Source organism: Leuciscus leuciscus (assembly GCF_965113295.1).
Source record: "Leuciscus leuciscus genome assembly, chromosome: 15".
Lineage (NCBI taxonomy): Eukaryota > Metazoa > Chordata > Actinopteri > Cypriniformes > Leuciscidae > Leuciscus > Leuciscus leuciscus.
Genome location: NC_138739.1, coordinates 12,788,565 through 12,812,190, shown reverse-complemented (window position 1 = coordinate 12,812,190; position 23,626 = coordinate 12,788,565). Strand labels below are relative to the sequence as shown.

The 23,626-nt window shown below is 38.2% G+C and overlaps 2 protein-coding genes across 6 annotated transcripts in view; both read left to right on the top strand.

The window, feature by feature from the left end:
* Positions 1–23,626, top strand: part of LOC309476138 (uncharacterized protein) — a 104,593-nt gene that overhangs the window by 76,446 nt on the left and 4,521 nt on the right. For 2 of the 4 annotated variants that reach the window (XM_082139354.1, XM_082139353.1), the window contains exons 4-6: positions 17–154; positions 1,884–2,014; positions 2,655–3,747. In XM_082139354.1, coding sequence (XP_081995480.1) covers positions 17–154; positions 1,884–1,990 — 245 coding nt within the window. In that variant the 3' untranslated portion in view covers positions 1,991–2,014; positions 2,655–3,747. Of the gene's footprint in view, positions 1–16; positions 155–1,883; positions 2,094–2,654; positions 3,748–23,626 lie in introns of those variants that run through there. The other 2 variants (XR_014197934.1, XM_082139355.1) reach the window with 2 other exon arrangements.
* On the top strand, positions 7,897–23,179 carry LOC309476039 (uncharacterized protein). Of its 2 annotated transcripts, XR_014197913.1 has the most exons (9): positions 7,897–8,846; positions 9,737–10,048; positions 10,295–10,606; positions 16,811–17,137; positions 17,395–17,718; positions 19,473–19,559; positions 19,704–19,774; positions 20,344–20,374; positions 22,737–23,179. XR_014197913.1 is itself a non-coding variant. In XM_082139160.1 (8 exons), exons 1-7 carry the CDS (start codon positions 8,804–8,806, stop codon positions 19,727–19,729), a joined length of 1,431 nt encoding a protein of 476 aa, XP_081995286.1. In that variant the 5' UTR covers positions 7,899–8,803; the 3' UTR covers positions 19,730–19,774; positions 22,737–23,179. The 2 variants fall into 2 exon arrangements, 1 of the variants encoding a protein (XP_081995286.1); XM_082139160.1 differs by lacking the exon at positions 20,344–20,374 and having other exon boundaries at positions 7,899–8,846.

The window sequence follows — 23,626 nt, the reverse complement described above, 5'->3', positions numbered from 1 at the left end:
CCTCTATTCATTACAGATTCAAATGCAGAAACTCCAGCACTGAATGAACCTTCAGGTGGTTTAGTATATATATTTCTTATATACGTGTCGCTACCGGTCGTGGCCTCAATGATTTACTGTCTCTACAGGAAGTGTAAACGAAGAAGACCAAAGAGTAAGTAACAATTTCATTTTCATAATCATTTTTCAAAGTTGTATGTTTGCAGCATTTTGTGTTAGTGAAGTAAACACATTCCATCCAAAGTTGTGAATTTAGCCTAACTTGTGCTCAGCATTGGAATATCGCATATAACATTTGCAATTAAGCACCATTTCCATCCAACGAGTCAAAAACACAAAACCGCAACTTCATGATAAACTAGCGGCAATTATCTCTAAGAAAATGGAAGTAGCTGGAAACTACTAAAAGTGGCTTTTGACGAAAAGTGGAAGTTGTGGAAAAGTGGAAGCTGACATGCATGTTATCTTGCATTCAGAGTCGGATCCCTTTGACTATGACTGAGGCATTTCAGAATGACCAAACCAAGATTTCAGGTGCTGTGCAAAGAGATCAGTCCATTGGTTAGTCCAGTTATGCCATGCAATTGTGTTAATTTTTTTTTTAAATTTTTTTATTTATGCACACCTTGTTTCCATCCAATGTTTTTTATGCGATATCCCAAAATGTGCATTAACTTATGTGGATGGAAATATACAGATAGCCTATATAGTGATTTACAAATAAATGTTATAGGCCTACACGTTTTGCTGTAGAATCATGGATTATAAATAAACTTCTTTATTGCATGGCTCTTTGAAATGCTTGATTCTGATCCAGACAGCAACATACACTCTAAAAAATGCTGGGTTGTTTATACCAACTTTGGGTCAAATATGGACAAACCCAAACGTTGGGTTAGAAAATGTAATTTAAAAATGTAACCCAACGGCTTTATTTGTCCATATTTGACCCAAAAGTTGGGTTGAAAAAACCCAGCATTTTTTAAAGTGTAGTGTCGGCCCAGATCCGGCCCACATCTGATACATGTGGAATCCATGTGTACCAGATGCTGGCCGGATCTGGGTCAATACTATGTTGCTCTCTGGGGATTGGCCAGTCACAACATTCCCAGGTCAGCTTTTCTGTTAATGACCTTCATCAGGTCATCATCAGACCATCGCTGTGCAGACTGATCGGCATATGACATCAAAGTATGGCAAGAGCGATTCGAAAGCATACTGCTCTCTAATCGCTCTCACGGTGCTTTGATGTCATACACTTATCGGTCTGCACACAGCCGCTTCAAGTCGAATACGCCTAATAGCAACGCTATAATGACTCTTATCTGGGTATTTGAGGCCGGGGCATCTTTCACGTGTCTCAAATCACACACACTCTCGTTTCATTCAAACACAGCTGATGCCATCAGCTGTATCAACTGTGTTTACTTAAAATGAAACCTGAAGATTTCAGTATCAAAGTCGGCACAAAACAGGTTGACAGGTTGCCCCGCCTTCGCGCCAGTAAACACGTAATCAGAGAAGAGATGCTATTTTGATTAAAGATTATGAGGCACATTAAGTTGAGTTTTAAACAAATAATGATGTGCACGGATAAATAATTTATAATAGGCCTACATACTTTGCATAAAACATCGGAATTGTTGAAATGTTTTAAAAATGTTGTCTTGTTGCTTGAAGGATTGTAAATGATTATAAGATAATTCATGAAGCTTCAGATAATGTGTTTGTTCATGTTCTCTTGTGGTGTGAGTGTGAATGTGATTCAGTGTAATAAGGGTTTAAAGATAAATCAGAGAGCAGGTGACATATGGAGCAAATGATCAGTGTTGATTTAGTATTATTGTTCTAATTTCTCTTATTTATTGGTACTGATTTGGCAGTTAAAGGAGAATCTGACAAACTTAAGACTGATCCTGAAATACAGAGAGATGAACTCCAGAACCACAGACTTCATCAGAATCAACAGAAATGGAAAAAACCTAATTAGTGTTATTCAGTGTTACTGTCTCTGGTGAGTAACTCGAATCTTTCAGTGCAACAGATTCTTAGATCAACGCCGTGCCTGTCACGTACTGCTCGGAGACACTAAGGTTGAGGATCCAAATGCAGCATTTATTAAAGGGTAATCCAAAGAAGTAGTGTCAATCATTTAAATGAAGGACTATGAGTTTATACAAGTAGCCGATTAATCATGTGACTGTAGATGTGTGTGTCAGAAGAGAACATCCTGATTTCTGTGAATCAGACAATGTCATAGTGTGTATGATTGTAAATAGATGATTGTGTACACCTGTCTTCAGAATTTGTCATTGTTGATCTCTAGTCTACATCCAGACAGACGTCTTTGACTGTGTCACTTCTTGCTTTAGTTTCTCTTAGCATAAAACACAGAATAAAAAGCAATAATTTGAAGTACGAAAAACATAAGGACTTTAAATCATCTGTTCATTTCCAATAATCTTTCATTTCAATTATCTGATTAAACAATTAAACACACTGACTTCAGATGGTTTTATTATATTTACATTGTATTAACTCCTCATATATCCTGTAATTTCTTTGAGTAGATTCTTCGTTGTTATTTGTGCAGTCTTTACTCATCACTGTACATCACTGGTTTCTATTTTACTGTCTTGTGTGTTTTCTTTTAGGTTACACTGCAAACAGAAGAAATAATTCAGAGGAGAGACACTCCTTTACATTATAGCTGTTCATCAGCTTCAGCATTAAAAAAATGTAGAGACTTAAAAATTTTTACCATCCAGCGTCAAATTCAACATTTCTCCATTTATTGGAAAAGTTATCTGCAAGTTTATATTATTTTATTGTAGGCTATTTATTTTGCTCTTTGGTTTATTTATATTTTCTATATTGGCTTTTATGATGTATAAAATGATTGCTCTTACAGTAAGTGTAATAACATTTGATAATTTAGTTTTCTAAAGGCCTTCTGTTAATCTACCTCTCTGATCTGATATTTACTGATTTCTTTTTTAACTTCAGTTTAAATCATTTGTGTTGGTGTGTTGGGCATAACTGCAGCACTTACTGAAAAAAATCATAGAGAATAAAATGTGACTACAACTGTGTTTGTTTATACTAACCCAGACTTTAGTAACTGTGGTCATGTGTGTGTGTTTTTAATTTTATTTTGTTTTTTGTTTTTTAGAAATCTGTTGATGCCTTTAGTTTGATCTGGCATTTTTTTTTTTTTTTACATTTTCTTCTCTTTGTCACTGTATAGACTATCTAGATCTTGGTTCAAATGACTTGTACGTGTGTAGGCTTCAGCTTCCTCTGGTATTTTTGTGAGCGGAGAGATGTCTTCTGTAACAGAGAGACATGGATAGAATCACAGGTCAAATTCAGACTGATTCATGATCTTCAGTTCCAGTCCTGACTATACCACATATCTGCGATTCACTTTCTACTGTATATCATTCTCTTATGGCGTCTGAAATCACATACTTTACTACTGTATAGCAGCCAAAAATGAGAATGTTCCCTAATTCACAGTACTCGGATGTCCTATGAACACTTTACTATCCCATGAGGCCACGGGAGATGATTTAGGCTTGCTGGACTTCATACAGCGCTGCACAGACCGATCAGCGGCTGACTTGAAGCAGTGCATGCTGGTTAGAAATTGTGTCCAACTTTTTGTAACAGTAAAAGCTTTTTTCATGTAGTCACGATGATATATATTTGTCATGTTTATCAAAATAAAACTGATAAAATAAAGTATTTTGATAGTATTAACTATTTATTGATAGTATAGACTTATGTTGAACTTTATTCTTGTGCAAACAACTGCATCACTACTCTTCATATGCATGAACAAAAGAAGGAGAAGTGGCCAACTGCAGCATTGAAGTAATGAAACTCCAAAGCTCCTCTATGTGTCTCGAGACCGGTGTGTCTCACAGGTAGGCCTATCTCTCATTAGCATTTACTTCAGTGGCCTCGTTCCGCTCCCACGGCTCTTGGCCCACTTTTTTTACATCACAATATTGGAAATATTTCCGTTTAAAACCATGAAGCCGAGCCAATGGATATCAGACAAGCAGTGTGCAAGCATGCTATGCGCAAGAGTTATGCTGGTGAAGAAGTCTTTAATTTGTCAATTCACTGCAGAAAGTGAAAGTAAAAACAGTTTACTTCTGGGAATCTGTATAAATGACTGGATTGCTCATGACCTCATAGAAAGGGTATTCCCTCACATTCTATTGAATTAATAGGAAATTGTATGATTTTAATGGGAAAGTCTGGAATTTCCCTTGCTTATTAAAAGTTATGTTCATCTTTATTACAGTAGTGTCACCATAAAGTGCCTGTGAGACTTCACAATTTCCAAAATAAAAAGCTGATATTATCCATTTAATTTCATATTTGTTTTATTAAGGAGACCTTAGGCTGTTAGAACTGCATGTTGGTCAAGCGCCACTTTTTATAAATGAACAAGCAGACAATGTACAGGCAAACCACACAATATGTCCACCCTGTCATGGAGAAATTCAAAGTAGAGCAAATAGATTTTCATTGCATAGTGGTTATAAAATATAGATTTTCAAAAAGATATATAGTCCCTTTCTCAACAACACATTTTATTTAATCGGAAAAGTCTTTTTTAACCCTCTGGGCTTCTTCGTCTGAAAATGACCGAAAACTTTTACATTTTTAATTTTTTTTTTTTTTGCTTCATCGGAATGGGATGACACTTGGTAATGATTCGGATATGTTAAAGGGTCGTAAAAATAGTCACACTTAGCTTCCTCCCGGTCAAAAATGACCGACATAGGAAATGAATGGAAAATGCGAAAAAATACGAAAACTCAGAGAAACTTTTGGTGGTACAAACTACAAATCAGCCACTGTGCAGAAAAAAAGTGCACAGCAATAAAGGGGTGACACTCTAAAACATCAAGAGTGCAAATATGACACCCCCCCCCCCACACACACACACACCCACACCCACACGCACAAACACACAACAAATTATGCTCCAAACTATATAAAAACTATATAATCATAACTCCAAAACTGTAGCAAGAAGAGTCAAAATGTAGGTATCATTTGAAAGAACTCTTTTTAAATTTTTTGAAAATATAAATTAGATTACATTTGGACATTGTCCTGCCGAGAAACGGCTGATAAAAGACAAATATATATATATAATTTTTATTATGATTTTGCATATCTTTCTTATTTGTCATGGAATAACTCAGGAAGGTACGGAAGCCCTGAACCGCAACGTAAAAAAAAAAAAAAAAAAAACGTAAAAAAAAAAAAAAAAATGTAAAAAAAAAAAAAATGTAAAAAAAAAAAAAAAAATGCTATCATTTCGAGATTAAAGTCGAAATGTTTCGAGATTAAAGTCGAAATGTTTCGAGATTAAAGTCCAAATGTTTCGAGATTAAAGTCGAAATGTTTCGAGATTAAAGTCGAAATCTTTCGAGATTAAAGTCGAAATGTTTCGAAATTAAAGTCGAAATGTTTCGAGAATAAAGTCTTCCGTAGAAGTTGTGTGTGTGCTTGCCGTTATTTCACATTGCCGCACAGGCATTCATGCGTGTGCGTGTGTGTAAATACATGCGCTTGTGAAGTCGAACTGCCGTCTATAATAGACAGACACCGTACGTTCTGGATACATTTTAAGTGCATCATTCTGTATCCAATCATTTGGCCGGATCCCGTGATTTCCTCAAATATAATAACCACTGGTGGTTGAGGAAAGATTCCCTGAAATGATTGTAAAGCGCTTTTAAGTGTAGGCCTACAGTAGACATATGAAAGCGCTATATAAATGCCTCATTCATGCATTTATTCATTCATTCATAAAGCTGGATATCTTGATCCAGTCTGACAGTATATTTTATAAAGTCCTATAGCCTAATGTCATGTTGTAGAATATCCCTTTGTTGAAAGCCCAGATAAAAGTAAAAAGCTATTATTTTGTATAGATCCAGTTTACACACACACACACACACGCACACGCACACGCATGAATGCCTGTGCGGCAATGTGAAATAACGGCAAGCACACACACAACTTCTACGGAAGACTTTATTCTCGAAAGATTTCGACTTTAATCTCGAAACATTTCGACTTTAATCTCGAAACATTTCGACTTTAATCTCGAAACATTTCGACTTTAATGTCGAAATGATAGATTACATAATTTTTTTTTTTTTTTTTTTTTTTTTTTTTTTTACGGATTTTATTTTATTTTTTACGTTGCGGTTCAGGGCTTCCGTACTATTTTGATGTGAAATGTTGCATTTATTGAAAACAAATAAAAATAAAAATAAAATAAAAATATATATATTAATTCTAATGGAAAAAATAGCTCATAAAAATTATATAATTAATGCAAAGTATCATAAAAAACTTTAGAAAAAATTCTAAATAATAATCAGAAAATATTATAGAACAAAAATATATTTGATTGGTTATCCTGGGAAAAAATTAAGTTAAATTTTAAGGCTTCGTCCGTTTTTGACCGGGAGGAAGCTAAGTGTGACCCATTTACGAAGAAGCCCAGAGGGTTAAGCTCCATTTTTGCTTATTTCAGATAAACAACAGGAACAACAAAAAACTCATAATTAAATCTGAACAACACACCTCTGTGTGTGGCTTTTTAAAAACAATTTTTGTTGGCAAAATAGAGAAAAAACAGACAATATTGACAATATTGTGTTTACAATTGTGTTTAAAACACAATATTAACTTGTTTAAAATCAGTATCTGCTGTATACTGTTGTATAAAATCAATATCACATTTGCAATTAAGCAGATATTCGGGAAAACGTGTTTAACTATAATAATATAATATACATTTAAGACAAGGGTGGACATTTGTTACCACTCTTCGGCGCTCCTTGTTTTAGTTGACTTTGTTTGTACGGTTTGTTGTATTTTTTCTTTTCTGCACTTACACTGGAGCCACACACAGTACATCACAGACCATGTCTACACTTACTCTACATTACTGATTTTGCTGACGTCACATTAGCACTCGTTTGTTTTACTTTCTATTTTGTTAATAAACTTTGGGTTAAATTCGACGACAGTGTCCCTTCCTTTGTTGCATCCTTTTGGAGTCACAGGTCATAACAGAAAGCATCAACTGCAAAGTGTCCAATGTGTAAAACATGATTTACGCACTAAATTCAGCATGAACTCAATCTGCATATTTTTAAACGGTCAAGACAGTACGCCACTACCTGAACTTTATAGCAATTTGAGCACATTGCTAACATGGCAATAGTTTTGTCATAATACCAGATTTCAGTAGTCCATACAAGAAAACTTAGTATTGATTGTGTTTACACAAATGTCTTGCCAAGATGCGAGCGCTCTTCAAAGGACATGTGCATAAATATGCAAAAGAGCGTTTGAAGGCAGCTGCCTATCAAATAACACACAAGTACTGAATTGAGTCTGCACTTAGTTCAAACACTGTAGTTGTTATTACTGGTATTGGTACAGTTATTGGAAAAGTATTGCTGTGTAGCTAATGTAGTCACAAGGTTTTTTTTTTTTTTTTTTACATTTGTTATTTTGGCGTTAATACTTCTGATGTTTGTCAGGTGAAATGTTACAGCACACAAATGTGTGATAAAACAATGACCAATTTTTTACTGTTTTCATGGTGTTTTTATACAGCCTTCATGGATTTGTTCTATTATCATCTGTGAACAAACATCTGTGATATGTATAGGGGTGAACAATATCCTTAAAAGTCTTTGCTTATACTCTCCTCAACCATGATTAACTGATGCTTAGATGCATTTATCAGATCATTTAAATGCTGTGAAGTATTTTTGCTACATAGAAAGAGTGTTTTCCACCCATTGTACATTTTATAATATAGGAATAAAAGACTAAATTCAATCTGTTCAATCCTATAAAGTGATCAAGTCTCTTCAGAAAATTTGGACTAAACTGCTTGATTCATATAGATTCGTTTTTTATTAACTTTTGAAGCGACAGATTGGATAGTTCTGTGGGCCATCAATGGAGGGAAAGAAATCTCTCAGATTTAATTTAAAATATCTTCATCTGTGTTCTAAAGATGAACAAAAGTGTTGTGGTTTTGGAACAACATGAGGTTGAGTAAATGATATCGGTTTCATTTTTGGTTTAACTATCCGTTTATCATAACTTTAGGTTAGAAAGAAAATGGCTGTTTCTAGTAAAAATACCCATGTTGCATAACCTGCTGTCTGGACATTTTATCTGGGAATGTCAGCAAAACAAGCACAGACACAACTAGTCATAAACAACTTTCGGTTTGCATTCATACAGAAGAACACAATTTTACTTGTGCATTTACACAGACAAAAGCTTTTATTTCCACAGAATCAGGGCTTGTCAGAGTTCTGTCACTTCTGTTTGGGATACATCTTGGGTTGGTGACAGAGCTCTGGCATTCCCGGTCTGTCATGCATTGGGTATAGTCTGGTTTGTTGTGAGCACATGGATTGTCATGATTTTCCTTGTGCCATGTGCTCTCTTGTCAATTGTCTATCCCCTCCCATCTTGTTACTTGATTATTGATTCATTTGCCCCACCTGCTTTCCTCGTTACCCTCTTTTGTTTGCTTCCCTATTTAGTCTCCCTGTGTTTGCAGTTCTGTGCTTGTTTGTCGTCTATGTTCCCTTGTGTTTCCAGTTTTGCCAGATGCCTGGCTTGTTTTCCCCCACGGGGAGTTTTTGTTTTGTCTATTTTTATTACTTAATAAAGATCCTTATTTTTCTGTACCTGAATCCTCGCTTTACCATTGTGTGACTACTGTAAAATGAGGGTCTTTATTTTGCTCTTAGTGTGTGTGTTAGAGAGTGGTAAGTGTATTTATTTATTACAACGTCTTTTTCGAATGATAATAAAAGAAAGTGTATAGTGTGAACATGACGCTGTATTTATTCAGGTGTAATCATTTTTAGCTATTGCTGTTTTAAATATCTATGGGTTTAGGATAAAATTATTTTATGAGGTTGCTGTAATAAATTTGCGTGTAAAATTGTATCCTGGTCATTTATTCTGAATCACTATTAATAAGAGGAATAGTCAAAATAATTTGAATTGTTCTGTTAAATAGTCTTAAACTTTCAATTGCTGATAAATCGGATTCTATAGTCGAAATAAAAAGGCACTGATACTGTTCAATTAAAAAGAACTTAATAAAAAACATAACTTAATATGGTGGAAAATAGCAGTAAGCTAATTTACACCGGGGTCCAGGGATTGATAAAACGAGTAATGATCTCTGTGTGGGGAAGGTATTTGTATGAAGAGGTGTTTGTGAGTGATGTGTAAGATCATAAATGTGTAAATAAAAATGTTCTTCTGCTGTTTGATTTCATGTTAGGCTACATTACGAATTTGGTCTTTATCTCATTTCCTGAAGGCAAAAGGTTGCAGCATTTAGACATAAACAATACAGAAGTACATGACAATGCATACACCCTTAAGAATCTTATCTCATTTCTTGCCATCATTGGAAAATGAAATATTCAATTTAAGAGCTCTACAGATGATTAAAAAAAAACTGTCCAAACAGATTTGTTCTAATGCTGGATGTTCTAAGACGAATACAAGAGTTGAAATGTGTAGTCCTTCCCTTCAAACAAAGCAAAACATTTTCATATGTTTAAAAATATAAAACATTTTTCACAGCACTTTCCTTTTCTAAAAATTGTGTTCAGCTTATAATTAACTTTGTCTTCTTCAGGTGTTTCTGGTGTTAGTGAACATGAAGTGATTCTGACAAAGGGAGACTCAGTCACTCTAAACACTGGTGTTTACCAACAAGAAGAGATTAGATGGTATTTTAATGACATTCTCATCGCTGAAATCACTGGAGATCAGAGTAAGATCTGTACAGATGATCAGTGTAAAGAGAGATTCAGAGACAAACTGGAGCTGGAAGATGAGACTGGATCTCTGACCATCATGAACATCACAAACACAGACTCTGGAAATTATAATTTACAGTTTAACAGCAGCAGCAACAGGGAAAAGATCTTCAAGGTTATTGTCTGGGGTAAGTTGAGTGAAAGGCAGGTTATATATTTAAATCACAATTTTTATTTTAATAGTAATGTTCAGACATTCCTAGTACATTTACAGTTTATATAATTTTGTGATCACAAGAAGCTATTTTATATAATTTTTTTTTAAAAATCTAATTTTAGTAATGCATTAAATTGTATGGTACAGCACATTTGTAAACTGAGTAGTGTGTGGGGCAAAAATGGCTCCTTCCAGCATCTGTTGGTTTGTGTTTCAGGTATTTCTGTTGCAAAACGAAAGATCACGGAGGGAGGATCTGTCACATTAAATGCTATAATGAAAGAAAATGAAATGGTAATTTGGTATTTCGATGACATTCTCATCGCTCTAGTCAGTGGAGATAGATTTATCTGTACAGATGTTAAGTGTATGGATAGTAATGAGAGATTCAGAGACAGACTGAAGCTGGATCATCAGACTGGATCTCTGACCATCATGAACACCAGAAACACAGACTCTGGAGTTTATACACTAAAGATCATCAACAGCAGTTTCAGCATCATGAGGAGCGTCACTGTGACTGTTAATGGTGAGTGTCATTTAATCATTCAGGGCACTTGCAGTTTTAGAAAACAGTTGTTAAATCGACCCAATGAATGTTTTTATTTTTGTATTTGTAAAACTTTTCGTGAAGTGAATATCATACCACCTTCGCATGCATGCCAAAGTGACAATTTTCACCTTGTTACTCTCACAATCACGTGATGTTTACCAATGTTATTAAAATGATAGTTCATTAGTGATGTTACGTAGCCTCTGACACTGAAGCTTCGATGCGCGTATCACACAAGCGATACAATAGGCTTGTTCGACTTCATGCTGCTCTGCGCAGACCGATCGGCGGCTGACTTGAAGCAGTGCATGCCGGTTAGAAATTCTGTCCGACTTGATACAGCGCCGACGCCACGTGACTGTGACGTGTGCCATCAAAGTACCGTGAGAGCGATTCGAGAATAGCCAGAGAACTCAGCCAGCGCAGCTTCTCAAGAGCGGCTGCACTGGGCTGCAGGAACTCTGATGACGACACAGCTGTTCCACGATTGGCCGGATTCACCGCATGACAACGATCACGTGTGTTTCGTGTTTATTCGACCACCTTTAGTTCCTCTAAAGCTCACAAATCAGTTTTTTATAACAGTAAACACTCTTTTCATGTCGTTGTCATGTTATTGTGTCATGTTTGTCAAATTAAAACTGATTAAAAAACGTAGACTCCACTTCATTGATAGTAGCTTATGTTGAACTTCATTCTTGTTCAAACAGACACTGTATGAAGCAGTACATAAAGTATTGAATGAAAATGTCTCAGAAACATCTGTGTATTATTTGTCAAATATTGCATTTATTTCACTTCAGCTGTGACAAAGTATGCAAACACCACGTGAGCGGTCACTACGGGAACCAGAAAGTGTAAAACCAGAAAGATCGGCTACTCTCGCTGATCGGTTACATCGGCTGCGGCTGGATGTAACCGATCGTTGAGAGTAGCCGCGTGCAGGCGGGGGGGAGCTGCAAACGGAGACGTGAAGTCGGACACTTTCTGGTTCCCGTAGTGACCGCTCACGTGGTGTTTGCATACTTTACCACAGCTGAAGTGAAATAAATGCAATATTTGCCTAATAATACACAGATGTTTCAGAGACATTTTCATTCAATACTTTATGTAGGCGACTGCTTCACACAGCGTCTGTTTGAACAAGAATAAAGTTCAACATAGCTACTATCAATGAAGTGGAGTCTACGTTTTTAATCAGTTTTAATTTGATAAACATGACACAATATAACGTCACAAAGACATGAAAAGAGTGTTTACTGTTATAAAAAACTGATTTGTGAACTTTAGAGGAACTAAGGTGTATGATTAAACCAAGCGGCAACCTCGCCTTCTCTCTCTTGAAACCAACATTCACGGAAGTGAGTTAAACTGCAATTCATTGACTGGCCGCTTGAGGCTGGCTGCAGAAGTGAGTCAAATCTGTATCTCCCCCATGTTAAAATTACCAACTTTACAGCAGAAAAAAACATGTTTACAGCCTGGATCTCTATGTGGCTTTGGTCTATACAGCTAATTTTTCCCTTCATAACAACTGTGAGGGGGGGGGGGGTGAATTTTTTTATAACTCATCCGTTTAGTTGATTAATATTTACATTTCTGCATTTAAGGGTGTGGCCACTTGAGTGACAGGTGGGTTGTCACTGATGTCAATGATAGCCGTTTGTTTGCTGTTACTAGCCGTCACTTCACCTCAGGCTCAGCAAATGTTGCTGCTGAACTTGCTTTCTCTGCAGTGTTTGTGCTTTTTTTCGGGATTATTTCATACAATTTAATACACCCATTGGGTACAAAGCCCACGGGTTTGGATTCCGTCGTTGTCGTCGAGTATCGTTCGAGAGAACAACCAGCGCTGTATTTCAGTTGTTTTCCTCTGTGAACATGCACTAATGGATGTCTGACAATTTCTTTGCTTTTTGGAGTTTTCAAATTTAAAAACGTCAATAAAGGCTCGTTCGTTCTGCTCTCACGGAACAGATAGATTATAATATGCTTATGTACAGTCAGATGAAATCATGTAGGCGTCTGCGCTTTCTCCGTCCATGCTATAAATGCACGGATTTTCTAGCGCATTTACTTGAACTTCATAGGCAGTATATCTATGGTTTAACCCATTTGAGAGGCGGCCAAAATCAGAATTTAAAATGGACTGAATAAGCTCTCTATGAACTTGACGAGCAATGCCGCGCTGACGGACCATAGACTATAAAAAATTGACTGACATGTATGCACATAAATCACTGTCACACACACTCTCAGAGTAATATTAAGTTACTGCATAATACATTTTCAACTAGCAGAATAGTACAGAATCACGATACACAGTCTCACTTGTAGCCATGTCTTTTAACTATTATAATATTTCGAAGGGCAAAAACAAGAACTTTTAATTGGCTTTACATCATCAAGTGTCACTTTAGTGCGAGGCACTGTGCAGTCGCAGACTTGGTACTGTCAGTAGCATAACCTTACCCAGAGCCGTTAACAGCCTGAGCTAACTCGATCACGTCGAGCTATTTGGGCGTGATTTCTCAGCCTCTTTGCCCATTTTCTGTTATCCGGGAGTGACGCAAGGCCAAGATGGCGACGGCCGGCTCCGCCCACTTTAGGCTTCAAAAAAGCTCTTCGGAAACCTACGGGTGACGTCATGGACACTACGTCCATATTTTTTTTACAGTCTATGGATTAAACACGAAACACACGTGATCGTTGTCATGCGGTGAATTCGGCCAATGGTGGAACAGCTGTGTCGTCATCAGCCCTCGTGCAGCCCAGTGCAGCCGCTCTTGAGAAGCTGCATTGCACTGGCTGAGTTCTCCGCTCCCTTCACAGGCTGCCGTTCAACATGCTCACGGCCAAACGCATTTTCAAATGTGTGTGGCCGCAGGATTGGTTCGCAGCGATCGACCTGAAGGACGCCTACTTCCATGTCTCCATTCTTCCTCGACACAGACCATTTCTACGGTTTGCTTTCGAGGGGCAGGCATACCAGTACGCTGTTCTCCCATTTCGGGCTAGCCCTGTCTCCTCGCGTCTTCACGTCCTCTACGGGAACACGGGGTTCGCATCCTGAACTATCTAGACGACTGGCTGATCCTAGCTCACTCTCGAGACCAGGTTTGCGAACACAGGGACCTAGTGCTCCGGCACCTAGCTCGTCTGGGCCTTCGGGTCAACTGGGAGAAGAGCAAACTCTGCCCAGTGCAGAGGGTCTCTATTCTCGGTATGGAAATCGACTCGGTCGCCATGTGCACGCAGCTTACAAGTGAGCGCGCGCAGTCACTGCTGTCTTGCCTTCGTCAATTCGAGGGCAAGAGTGCGGTTCCACTGAAATTGTTTCAGAGGCTCCTGGAGCATATGGCAGCCGCAGCAACGCCGCTCAGATTGCTTCATATGAGACCGCTTCAGCACTGGCTTCGCGATCGAGTCCCGAGGTGGGCATGGGAACACGGCACGCTCCGAGTCCCAGTGACTCCAGCCTGCCATCAGACCTTCACTCCGTGGACGAACCTCAGTTTTCTACGGGCCGGTGTGCCCTTAGAACGAGTTTCCAGGCATGTTGTTGTATCGACAGATGCCTCCACCATGGGCTGGGGCGCCATGTGCAATGGACATGCTGCCGCAGGCTCCTGGACAGGACCCCAGCGCCTTTGGCATGTCAATTGCCTCGAGTTTCTGGCTGTACATCTCGCCCTGCACCGCTTCCATGCGTTGCTCAGGGGTCAGCACGTACTAGTTCGATCAGACAATACCGCGACAGTAGCGTACATCAACAGACAAGGTGGTCTATGCTCCCGCCGTATGTCGCAACTTGCCCGCCACCCCAGTGTGGGGTCTTCTTGCACAGACCCTGTGCAAGATCAGGGAGGACGAGGAGCAGGTCATTTTGGTCGCGCCACACTGGCCCACCCGGACCTGGTTCTCCAAAGTTGTACTCCTCGCGACAGCACCTCCCTGGCCAATCCCTCTGTGGAAGGACCTTTTTTCTCAGGGACGGGGCACCCTATGGCACCCTCGTCCCGATCTTTGGAACCTCCACGTGTGGCAGGTTTGAGTACCCTACCACCAGCGGTGGTGGCTACCATCACTTCCGCTAGAGCATCGTCCGCGAGACATGCCTATGCGTTGAAGTGGAACCTCTTCGTCAAGTGGTGTTCTTCTAAACAACAAGACCCCCGATCAGTGTCGTGCTTTCCTTCCTGCAAGAAGGGTTGGAGCGAAGGCTGTCTCCCTCCACACTGAATGTGTATGTTGCCGCCATTGCCGCACATCACAATGCAGTTGAAGGTAAGTCAGTTGGAAAGCACGACCTGGTCATCAGGTTCCTGAGAGGAGCGAGGAGACTGAATCCTCCTTGCCCTCCTCTCGTACCCTCTTGGGACCTCTCTGTGGTGCTAACTGCCCTGCAGAGTGCTCCCTTTGAGCCTCTGCAATCAGTGGAGCTTAAGTTCCTGTCAATGAAGACAGCACTCCTGGTTGCATTGGCCTCCATCAAGAGGGTAGGGGACCTGCAGGCATTTTCGGTTGATGAAGCGTGCCTTGAATTCTGGCCAGCTAACTCTCACGTGATCCTGAGACCCCGGCCTGGCCTTCGAGACCAGGTGGTGAACCTGCAAGCGCTGCCATCGGAGGAGGCAGACCCAGCCTTGGCACTGCTCTGTCCAGTACATGCCCTTTTATGCTTACGTAGACAGAACGCAGTGTTTCAGGACCTCGGACCAGCTCTTTGTCTGTCATGGTGGGAAGCTGAAGGGAAAGGTTCTCTCCAAGCAAAGGTTGTCTCACTGGATAGTGGACGCCATTGCTTTGGCATACCAGCAGCAAGGTCGACCGTGCCCCCTTGGTGTGACGGCCCACTCCACTCGGAGCGTGGCCTCCTCTTGGGCTCTAGCGCATGGTGCCTCGCTGGCAGACATCTGCAGAGCTGCAGGCTGGGCGACACCTAACACATTCGCCAGGTTCTATAACCTCAGAGTGGAGCCAGTTTCTTCTCATGTACTCACTTCAACCAGCCGGTACTAGATTCTGCTTGTTCCCCATTCCTCTCCACGGACGGGATATATGCGATATTCTCCTCAGGTGAGCCTAATAAACCCTGAGTTTCCTCCAGCACTGCTGACGCCAACGCCAGAGTTATGCCACCGGCAGCTTTCGCGCTTGGCTAGGTGCCTCCATGTGCATGGATCCCCCTCTGGGTGACCCCCACATGTGTATTTCCACTGTAAGCCTCTCTGGGCATGTGTCTTTCCCTCGGCAAGCCACCTTGCCACCTCTGGGGTTGAAATATTCCACCTGCAGCTGGACACCCCAGTGATTCTCCATATGCAGCCCCTCCGGGTCTTATGTGTATTCCAAGTCCCCCCCTTTGGGCTGGGCATGATTGCATATTTCCGCTGAGATATGCTTCCCAGTGCACCTTGGTATTCCTGTGTTAAGTAGGAGTCCTTCGTCCGTGCCAGTCTCATGGCAGGGATCTCAGACTTACGCAGGGCACTGGAAGACAGACGAGAGGTGGCGTGATTAGACTGGGAACCCCCATTTCGTCGTCACTGACGTAACTTGCAGTGACCACGAAAGGGAACGTCTCGGTTACGTATGTAACCCTCATTCCCTGAGTGGGAACGGAGACGTTACGTCTCCCTGCCACTTCCGCTGTACTGCTGGAAACGAGTTCAGTCTCAGCTCCTCACCGAGAAAACATACTGAGCTATGCCAGCGTACTTCCTTATATACCCACGAGGTAGAGCGGAGGTTCGTTTTCTTTATCTTGAAGATGATAGGCTTTCTATGCGAAACCCCCATTTCGTTGTAACAGACGTAACGTCTCCATTCCCACTCAGGTTTGGTTTTATGTGTTACATAATTAAAGGCAAATTCGTTGCAGCATTTAGACATATAAACAATACATAAAAAGTACATGACAATGCATACACCCTTAAGAATCTTATCTAATTTCTTCCCAACATTGGAAAATGAAATATTATGAAATATATATGAGCTCTACAGATGATTAAAACTGTCCACACTGATTTGTTCTAATGCGGGATATTCTATAACGAATGCAAGAGCAGAGTTGAAACTCGAGGTGCTTCCCTTCCCTTCAAACAAAGCAAAGAATATTTTCACAGCACTTTCCTTTTCTAAAAATTGTTCAGCTTATAATTAACTTTGTGTCTTCAGGTGTTCCTGTTGTTGGTAAACATATAGTGATTGTGACAAAGGGAGATTCAGTCACTTTAAACACTGGTGTTACAACAGACCAACAAGAAGAGATTAGATGGTATTTTAAAAACACTCTCATCGCTGAAATCACTGGAGATCTCAGTTTTATCTGTACAGATGTTCAGTGTAATGAAGACACTGAGAGATTCAGAGACAGACTGAAGCTGGATCATCAGACTGGATCTCTGACCATCACAAACACCAGAAACACAGACTCTGGAGTTTATTATATACAGTTTAACAGCAGCAGCGACAGTGAAAAGATCTTCAAGATTATTGTCCAGGGTAAGTTGAATGAAAGGCAGGTTATACATGTTTAACTCACTTAATAATTTTGATTTTAACAGTAATGTTCAGACATTTCTGTAGTAAATTTACAGTTATAGTAATTTCTGTGATCACAAGAAGCTATTTTATGTTATTTAAAAAATAATATTCTATGGTCGTTTATATTCTCATTTTAGTAATGCATTAAATTGTATGTTATACATGTGCATGTGTAAAATGAGTCTCCTTCCAGCATCCGTTGGTTTGTGTTTCAGATTTTTCTGTTGCAAAACAAAAGAACATCGTGGAGGGATCGTCTATCATTTTAGACGCTGGAGAAATGAAACAAAATGATATGATAACTTGGTATTTTAATGACAATCTCATCGCTCTAGTCACTGGAGATCTCAGTAAGATCTGTACAGATGTTCAGTGTAATGATAGTAATGAGAGATTCAGAGACAGACTGAAGCTGGATTATTGGTTTTCATGGTCTTTGATCATCAAAGACGCGAGTTCCACAGACTCTGGACTTTATACACTAAAGATCAACAAGAGCAGTTTCAGCATCATGAGGAGCATCACTGTGACTGTTAATGGTGAGTGTCATTTAATCATTCAGAGCACATGCAGTTTTAGAAAACAGTTGTTAAATCGACCCAATAAATGTTTTTATTTTTGTATTTGTAAAACTTTTTGTCAAGTGAATATCATGTCACCTTCGCATGCATGTCAAAGTGACAAATTTCACCTTGTTACTCTCACAATCACCTGATGTTTACCGATGTTATTAAAATGATAGTTCACCCAAAATTAAGATTATCCCATGATTTACTCCCCCTCAAGCCATATTACAAGAATATTAAAGAACTAATTATAAAACTAATAATTCAACTAATAATTAAAGCCATATTAAAGAACTATCTTCTTTCAAATTAATACATTCAGAATTATATATACCCTGGCTTTTCCAAGCTTTATAATGGTAGTAAATGTGACCCATAGACTCTGAAGCCCAAATAAGTTTATCCATCCATCATAAAAGTAATACGGTTCAAGGTAAATAAAGGCCTTCTGAAGTAAAGCGATAGGTTTAGTAAGAAAAAAACATCCATGTTTAAAACTTTATAAACCATAATAACCAGCTTCCGTCAAGTGTAAATTCTTACGAACACGGAATCACAGAGGATACAGCAAAAACCACAAGTCACAATTTTTTTACAACGAGCATGTTTATTAAAGGGGTGGTTGATTATGATTTCGCTTTACTAACTTTAGTTAGTGTGTAATGTTGAGCAAAGTTACAGCGCTCAAAGTTCAAAGCAAATGGAGATATTTTCTTTTAAAGAAATTCCTTTTTAAGGACTACAACAAACAGCTGGTAGGGACTATACTACATTCCTCCCGGGTTAGTGACATCACAAACCCTAAAATTTACATAATCCCTGCTTCCAGGAACGAAATGTATAGATTATCATGACAGAAAATGCTAATCAATGACTAGAAGATAACTACACATAAGCTACATAAATTCACCAACTAGCCATTCAGAAATGTTGACTACATGTTGTCACTTCTTCTTGAGTCTCTCCATCTTTGTCTGACTCCGGTTTGAACATAGAAGGCTAAAAGTTCTTGATTTTCTGTTGAAGCTCTTCCCCCTGTGCTGCGAGCAGCAGCTCATTTGCATTTAAAGGGACAGACACAAAAATGGTGCGTTGCTCACCCTCAAAAACTGACAATTTTAACCAGATATATAAAAATATATGTGGGGTATTTTGAGCTGAAACTTCACATACACACTCTGGGGACATCAGAGACTTATTTTACAACTTGTGAAAAGGCCATTATACCACCCCTTTAAAGATAAATAGTGGAGGATTTTGATATAAGAGAAGATGAGCTTGAGTTTGTTACCTAGTTCTATTTTTTTGAGCCAGAAGAAATGTCTATTCTCACCTACTCCAACGTCATACTCACGCAAGAAGGGCTGTATTGGGCTGTAACTAACCCTTTAATGTATTATATATATATGAGCAGCAGCTCATTTGCATTTAAAGGGACAGACACAAAAATGGTGCGTTGCTCACCCAAAAAAAAAAAAAGAATATATATATATATATATATATATTTTTTTTTTTTCTTTTTTTTTTTTTTTTTCTGGGCTAATATTTATCATTGAGGTCACAGTACTTTGATGCTGTTTGAGCTTCTGTTAATGAAAAAACCACCACCCACCAGATAGCGCTATTTATGTAAACAGTCTCATTCAACGGATGACCAAAGTCGAAAGTATATCTGTAAAATCAGTAGCATTCCAGTAATGATGACTGTCTGTCTTTAAAAATTCCAGTACCAAGTCTGATACCCGCTGCTGTTGCTACTTCTCTTCTGCTGGTGGCTGTTTGTTCCTGTTGCATGGACCTTCTAAGTCAGAACGGTGAATATTACAAACAGACAATTTAACACAATGGAAATAGATTTATAAAGGGAAAATATTATTTAAAGAAAACAAAAATATGTATTTCCTAATTCACTAAGAAAATAATATTTTTAATTGAGTATGCTGTCATTGATGAAACAGGTGACAGGATGCAGCGCAACAATTGAGTGAGATTCCATCTGCACTGAATCTGTCTCAGATCTCTGACATCTGTAAGTGGAATTTGTGTTTCCTCTATGTGTGGTCTCATTCAGATATCAAAAAGTGCACTTCTATTGATACATTTATTACTATTATTTATTATTATTATTATTATTATTATTAGTAGTAGTAGTAGTAGTAGTATTAATTCTATAATTATTATTATCCTGCTTTAGGGTCAGGTTGTAACAAATTTGAGAACAGTTTTCCTTTTTATTGTTGTTTATTATGACCAATGCAAATGAACAAATAAATGAAGTATAACAATATAATCAAAGCAATATAACAGTCAATATAACAGGGGGTATATTACAATGTTTTGTATTTTTAATAATTTGAAAAATAATTGTTTGTATTTTTGTATGTAGTCTGCTACTTATGTATGTAAATGTTAATGTACACATATGGGTTTTTAAACTATTGATGAATATGTACTTTCAAATGATTTTTAACACTGAAGACTGGAGTAATGATGCTGAAAATTCAGCTTTGATCATAGGAATAAATTACATTTTACAATATATTCACATAGAAACAGCTATTAACCCCTATACGTTATTCTTTTTTAATGTACACCCAGGATGATCAGGGTCTCCAGAAAACTCCAGAAAGTAAAAAGTCATTTTATAACTTAATATTGTATATTTTTTAATATAGGTTTTTATTAAAAAAATACTTTTTTTTAATGTGAAATGTGTTTACTCCACAAGGGATGTGTTGTGACATTGGCCCTTCATTTTGTGTGTGTGTCTCCCATTGATTTCTATGAAAAAATATTTTTACATTTATCTATATACAATTTTAAAATACCTTGATTCTTTATCGAATTAAAAGCAGGAGATGGGTTGACAATGCCTTGATATTTTTGTATGGGACATTTAGATCAGTAGATAAAACCGGGTTCCTGCATTTTTTTGACTCATGGATTTATAATACTTCTGTTGTTGTTCATGGTTACTTCTGAAGTGTTTTAAAAAATATTTTTAGATCATTTGCATTTATAACTTACCAGTCAGGCACCACCAGCACAAACAAAACAGAACAATCATGTGAAACATCTTCTGATCTAAAAAGACTATCTGCTAAAAATACTTGAGCTGTTAATGTGGTGTGTGAATCCTCCCACACATATGTATGTATATGTATATGTATATGTATATGTATATGTATATGTATATGTATATGTATATGCACAGGGCCATTATGAATGATAAATGCAGTGGCGTGCACAGACCTCCGCTGGAGCAGGGGCGAAAGTGCGTTCCACCCCCTCGCTTAAAAAAGTGCATTCCTTTCCCCTTGATTCAAATGTCTTTCTGGGGGTCACCGCAATATTAACAAAAGGTCACTTTACTATTAGAGATTAAAGGGCCAGGGTTTCGATGTAGTGCACATAACTGGATGTATGGTTAAGAATAAACATTCTTCATTCCATCGTTTAATACTGATTATTTTTCAAAAAGTAGTTGCTCTTCAGACTGAGCCCAATTAAGCAATGCATAGGTACGATAAGATGAAGATTAGTGATGGGTCGATCATGAACGATTTGTTCATTTTACTGTCTGTACTGGAAAGAGAAATGGTTAGTTCACCTCCTGAGTCTTTGGGTGGCTGTTGAGGCAAGTGCAATTTTTAATATATTTTTATGGTGGAGGAACAGAGTGAGGCTGTTGAGGCAAGTGCAATTTTTTCTGTATTTTTATGGTGGGGGAACGGAGTGAGGCTGTTGAGGCAAGTGCAATTTTTACTGTATTTTTATGATGGTGGAACAGAGTGAGGCTGTTGAGGTAAGTGACATTTTTTTACTGTATGTTTTATGGTGGAGGAAAGGAGTGAGGCTGCTGAGGCAAGTGCAAATTTTTATGTTTTTTTATGGTGGAGGAACAGAGTGAGGCTGTTGAGGCAAGTGCAATTTTTACTGTATTTTTATGATGGCGGAACAGAGTGAGGCTGTTGAGGCAAGTGCAATTTTTATGTATTTTTATGGTGGAGGAACAGAGTGAGGCTGTTGAGGCAAGCATTTTTTTTACTGTATTTTTATGGTGGAGGAAGTGAGTGAGGCTGTTAAGGTAAGTGCAATTTTTACTGTATTTTTATGGTGGAGGAACATAGTGAGGCTGTTGAGGCAAGTGTATTTTTTACTGTATTTTTATGGTGGAGGAACTGAGTGAGGCTGTTGAGGCAAGTGTATTTTTTACTGTATTTTTATGGTGGAGGAACATAGTGAGGCTGTTGAGGCAAATGTATTTTTACTGTATTTTTATGGTGGAGGAGCGGAGTGAGGCTGTTGAGGCAAGTGTATTTTTTACTGTATTTTTATGGTGGAGGAATGGAGTGAGGCTGTTGAGGCAAGTCCAATTTTTATGTATTTTTATGGTGGAGGAACAGAGTGAGGCTGTTGAGGCAAGCGTTTTTTTTACTGTATTTTTATGGCGGAGGAGCGGAGTGAGGCTGTTGAGGCAAGTGTATTTTTATGGTGGAGGAATGGAGTGAGGCTGTTGAGGCAAGTCCAATTTGTACTGTATTTTTATGGTGGAGGAACTGAGTGAGGCTGTTGATCGAAGTGCAATTTTTATGTATTTTCTTTATGGTGGAGGAATGAGTGAGGCTGTTGAGGCAAGTGTAAGATTTCAAATGATCCAATGAGTTTTCCCAGATTAAAAACAAAACAAAAAAACCCCGATATGGGGAAAACCTTTCACAAGTGAGTATGTGTTGTTTGTGTGTTTGTATGACCTCAACATTGCAGGTTTTTAAACTATGGTAACTTTTTAATGTCACGTAATCTAATGCCTTTGTCTTTTTGTATTGTGTTAATTGTCAACTAAATCCTATGAAGATCTACAGATATTCATTCATATGTATGAATATCTATGGTTGCAGATGTAGTCCATTTGCTGTGTTCATGAACTGGCTTCTACCTCCCTCATTTGCATTTTCTCTTGTTTTTGTGTTCTCTTTCTCTGTTTGCAGGGTGGAGTCAAGCGATTCAGATTCCGTGGGTTACCTGTGATGAATCAAATAAAAAATGTGGTTGTTGCTTGAGGCTTGTCCAACACCTTTTTTTGTGTATCAATTTGTTATTTTTTTCTCTTTCATTTCCTGTTTTGATGTTGTTTGCTTAATTCATTTATGTATTACCTTAATAAATAAATATCTACTTTTGGGTTCATTTAATTTCCGTGTGTCGCCTTTGTTTTTTATAGATACATTCGCATAGCTGAAATCAATGGAGACCTCAGTAAGATCTGTAAAGATGTTCAGTGTAATGAAGATACTGAGATTTGTTTTTTATGCTCCCCTGAGCCATGGGGTTTGTAATGGTACTCAAAGCCATCTTTACTCCACGTGAAGATAGAAATGAGTTCAAGGGGTGAAGTAATTGTAATGCTTCTCATTGGAACACTATCATGGGATACATGCTGTTTTGCTTTTATCTTTCAGTAACAGAACCAACTGACCAACAACAACCTCTTTCTGTCATTTACTGGGACCTTTAAAATGTTATAATTTTATATATAAAGTAATTTTAATATGTTGTAAAATTACAAGACAAAGCGTGCTGGGAACCAACAATGGTGTCTCTAAATAAAACCACATAATTTAACTAATTTTCTTAAAATAAATAGGTAGCCTAAGCTTTTTATCAGCTTAATGGGTTCCTCAATTCAAGCCTCAAAACTGCTTCATTAAAAAAAATGGTTTTATTGGTGAAATGTTCTACACAACACTGAGCCACAATTTTCTTAATAAAATATACACACTGTTTTTAATTATCATCTTAATTCTTAAATGAAAATAACAATTGCAATATTTTTTATTGCAGTCAGAGTGTAGTCACTCCATCTCAAGCAGGTGTTTAT